This window comes from Borostomias antarcticus (assembly GCF_949987555.1).
Source record: "Borostomias antarcticus genome assembly, chromosome: 14".
Classification (NCBI taxonomy): domain Eukaryota; kingdom Metazoa; phylum Chordata; class Actinopteri; order Stomiiformes; family Stomiidae; genus Borostomias; species Borostomias antarcticus.
The window spans coordinates 14,838,207-14,842,725 of NC_140247.1; the positions used below are offsets into that span (position 1 = coordinate 14,838,207).

The 4,519-nt window shown below is 48.1% G+C and overlaps 1 protein-coding gene across 1 annotated transcript; it reads left to right on the top strand.

Annotated features, from left to right (window-relative positions):
• On the top strand, positions 1 to 4,011 carry hoxb9a (homeobox B9a; the record flags this gene model as incomplete). Its single annotated transcript, XM_084448965.1, has 2 exons — positions 1 to 514; positions 3,776 to 4,011. 2 exons carry the CDS (start codon positions 1 to 3, stop codon positions 4,009 to 4,011), a joined length of 750 nt encoding a protein of 249 aa, XP_084305091.1.
• Positions 4,012 to 4,519: the final 508 nt, after the last annotated feature.

Sequence of the window (4,519 nt, forward strand, 5' to 3'; positions counted from 1 at the left end):
ATGTCCATTTCTGGAACTCTGAGCAACTATTATGTGGACTCTATCATAAGTCATGAGAGCGAAGATCCGACTTCAGCCAGGTTTTCTAATGTACAGTACTCCAACTCCAGACAACCGGGGGTGCACGGTGAGCATCCCGAGTACCCCTCTTGTAGCTTTCAGCCTAAACCTCCCGTTTTCAGCTCGTCCTGGAGCCCCTTCAGTCCTCACGCTTCCAATGGGCTTCCCGCGGTCTACCATCCGTACATCCCGACGCAGCCCGTGCCTTCCCCGGACACCCGATACCTACGCACTTGGCTGGACTGCACGCCGCGCTCCGAATCTCTCCCGGGGCAGGGGCAGGTCAAGATGGAGCCGCTGCTGGGACACCTCGGGGAGCCCCCCAAAATCGGTGGACACGAGTATATTTTGGAGTCCTCTTCGGCGAGGGAGCTGAATCCCGGCCCGGGCACCGGATTCGAGGACAATAAGGACATTTGTGAAGGTAGCGAAGACAAAGACGGGCCAGATCAAAGTAAGTTATAAAGCGAGGAAGTGAACAGTCTGTAAAGCTTTTAATGCTGCCATAAAATCAGGAACAAAGACTTGGCGAGCCATAGAGAATAGCACAGCCAATTCTGCCCCCCAGTGTGTGTATCCCAGTTACCGCACTTTCACTTGTGTAACTTGTATTACACATTGGTTTAGATCAGGTCCAGGTAGTGTTTGATACATATCCGGAGTCATGGGTGAAGTCGCACCCTTTCTGTGTGCTTGGCCCTATGGCTCCATCTTACCTTTCGCGTGCGCAATCCTTTACATTTTTCCGAGGGGCCAACTGGCAGTGGAAATATACTTTTACTACAGCCCTTTTAACTAGGAGTTGTGTAACTTTGGGCACAGAGTCTCTGCAGAGAGCAGGTTATCTGCGCTCCATTGCCCTTTAGTGCAGTTCATTTTGTCAGCAGCTTGTTGTAATCCAGTAATAACTGTGAACATACAGCACCTCGAGAAACTCGTCTCCCATTGAACTGGATGCCAAGAGTCTCTCGCGAGCATGCTGAATTGTGTTGCCATGGCAAGGCCTGTTTAACTCCGTTCAATAATTCGAGTGTAAATACACTTTGGCTTTGTTTTCACGTTAAGAGTGAATGTTTAGACCATTAATATCGTCATGAGATTGTGGGTATGTAGAATTAGCCTACACGTTGGTCTTTACGAGTATTATTCCAAGGGGACAAATTGCAATTGGCACCACATTCTGGAAAGAGGTTTTATTGATGACATTTCAGGGATGGTGCGTGGGCCGGATTCGCCCCTTCATAATACCACAAAATAAATCTGAAACATTTTCCAAGTGGGGCTAGGGTCAGGGACTTTTGACAAGCAGACTCATCTGTCTGAGCTCGTGACATTACTGTAGGTGGAGGCTGTGGTCACTGGCGTCCTCAGCACTGCGCGCCCAGACCAAGCCTGTATGGTGGCCTTGGCAGAAAAATAAGAATTTTGTCTTCTTTAACAGTATCTAATAAGAACTGACTTGGCAATTAATCAGTACTGTGGCCTGCCCATAGTGGGAACCAATTCGACCAAGGCAGCCGTGTTGAAATATAACAGGCTGTGTAGTGTGTAGTCTTCTCCTCTGAGTCTCGGTGAGCCAGGAAGCCGAGAGATTACGATAAATATACTTGAAGCCTCAGCTAAATCGGATGGGTCAGCGTGTTGATAGATGGTCATTCGTGAGTCGCCTAGGCCGACGTGGAATCGAACATTGATTTTAATCCGCGAAATGGGGCCTGGCCGCAAAACACGAACTCAAATGGATGGTGCGCAACACAATTCCCCTTTGTGTTGCCCTGGGCGGCATTCCAGAATAAACTACGAGCAAAAGCAATGAAGTTTGGAATTACACGGCCCTCTTTGTGCTACCGGCGGCTCGTGGGTGAAAAAAAGCTTATTGCCCCTGAAGTTTATCAAGTTATAAGGCTAGCCTACAACCCCATTAATTGTAGCCAGTGCTGGCTCTTTGGGAAAGGGGGAAATATAAAATACGATATAGAAATGCAATAACGCGATCAGCAGTGCTATCATCGCACGCAATATATGAGAGGTCAACGCCTTGGAGTATTAGGGCGAAATTGCTATGAGGTATGTTATGATATTGGTCTGTGGCCATTTTATGTTTTCATTCAGCGTTGGTTGGTGCAAATAGGCGCCACCACAGGGTCGTATAGCCTCCCCTCCCCTCGCCTCGTCGACGTGACCCTCTTAAACATGTATTGTTTGGGATCATGTCTCTGAACTGGCTCGTAAGTATTTAGACGGGACACCTCTCTGCGATATGTCCGGGGGCCGTAGATGTTTTTTACTGGGTTATCAATCACCCCGGAAGACTGCCTCTTCTTTCATGATAAAAATAGGATTGCGTCATCAGATTCGGATACAGATACTGGAGCCAGTTGATGTGGTGTTACGTGCGTGTCTCGGGGCGTGGGGCGATTGGATTTCTACATGTAGCCTAAAGAGAAATGTAGCAAACATGTTACTTGAATGGGTCCTAGCACCTCACTCACTCACGAGTCCATCTCTTTAGAGGCACGAATCCGTTGGGCAGAGATATAACCCCTCGCATAGTCATCTGCGCTATGGGATACTGGCCCAGCGCTGAATGGTTTGTCATTTAGTGACAAGCAAAAGCCATGACTTCTTCGGGGATGAATGGCGTGAGGTGATTATGTACTTGGGGAATGCGAAGCACCACTTCGCCTATGACAAAGCCCACTTCTACATCCACAGCCCCGGAACAGGTATGTGTGCGTCGACTCTCGGATGCAATCGATCCAAAAGGCTGCCAAACCTGCGGGTTCTTTATCCACACGGCCGCTTGAGTGCTCACAGTCTCGGCTCTGGCCCCTTCAAGGCAGTGTTGATATACCAGAGCCAAAACAGTCCCTGACAATAGTGTTGTAGCGAAGGCAACTACATGAGACTCCATGGAGATACATCTGCATTCCCGAGCAAACCACCGGGGAGGAGATGGCTTCTCCACAGAGATTGCACGATGCGATTCCCCCACAAAATTTCCCCTTAAAATGAGATATTACACTTTCACAAGCTAACCGCATTTCAGGGGGACTGTATTTGTCTTTGGGTTAGCCTATGGCCAGAGTGTCGTATAGGCGGCCTCATAGTTGGGATGCTTCGGTTCGAGTATAGGGTGAGAGTGAAATAGCTGCTCCTCATAACTGCCCACGCTCTCCTCCCTAATTGCATTCGTCTGAGGTCTCGCGACCAAGCTGGAGGGTGGGGTAGGACTGCTGAGGTTCTGGCAGGGACAAAAACACAATTGATGGGAGAACGAGCTCTGTAATTTCCAAATCAAACCATCTCGTTCAGCTGGGTTTAATTTAGACTGCGCACGGGCCTACACGAAACATTTCCAAGGCCTTGTTGCTTTGGGTGGTAGTAACAGTGACGCGACTCGATATAGAGGAATCCTGTTTCTTGCAGGAAGTAGGCCTGGGCCTTCTTGCACGATAGACAACGATAGAACACGGTTTCCAAGGTCACCTTGAGCCCAAGTAGGGGGGGGGTACAGAAGACAGCCCCTGTTGCCCGTACACTTACATTACAAAACATGTTTTATTTCAGCCAGAATAGGCCTTGTATATTGATTTCATCATAGCCATATGTCCGGAATTATCTCGGTTTTACGCATGCGCATGGTCAGCCGTGCTGTTTTGGTGTGGGTGTCTTATCCATTATTAAAAGGTGTCCGTCTGATTTTTCCTTCCAGATGATCCCTCTGCCAACTGGTTGCATGCCAGGTCGTCCCGGAAGAAGCGGTGCCCCTACACGAAATACCAAACCCTCGAGCTAGAGAAAGAGTTTCTCTTTAACATGTACCTCACGCGCGACAGAAGGCACGAGGTGGCGCGCCTGCTGAACTTGACGGAGAGACAAGTCAAAATATGGTTCCAAAACCGTCGGATGAAAATGAAGAAAATGAATAAAGACCAACCCAAGGAATAAGGAGAGGGTCCCGTTTCATGACAGCAAAAACGCCATTACAGAGGGGCCTGCTTTCGTGTGACTTCCTTCCTTTAAAAGGTTACATGAACTGTATTTGACTAAAGCAGGGATGCAGAGCGCTTGTTGTGTGTGTATATTTTCCATTTTTGAGTGAAAAACATCCTTTGACGTTATAGAGGGACGACCAAGAGAAAGAATCCCCTCTTACCGCGGAGAGGAGGGCCATCCGCGCGGCTCTTTCTCAAGCACTAGGCCTACTTTTATTACTTATTTATTGCTTTACGCATGACACCAACGCTTCATCAAGATCCAGCGGAGTTGCTGAAACGTCGGTTTCATGTGGTCATTAATAAATAAGAAGAACAGTCGGTGTTCAAGATAGTGTGCAACCTGCATTTATTCTCTTTTGTTTTGTTTGCTCTATTTCCCAGTTGAAATCCCTCGCTAGGTGATGCTGATTAAAGCTGATCCTTCACAAAGAGAAATGTTTTCACGTAGCAATGTGCCT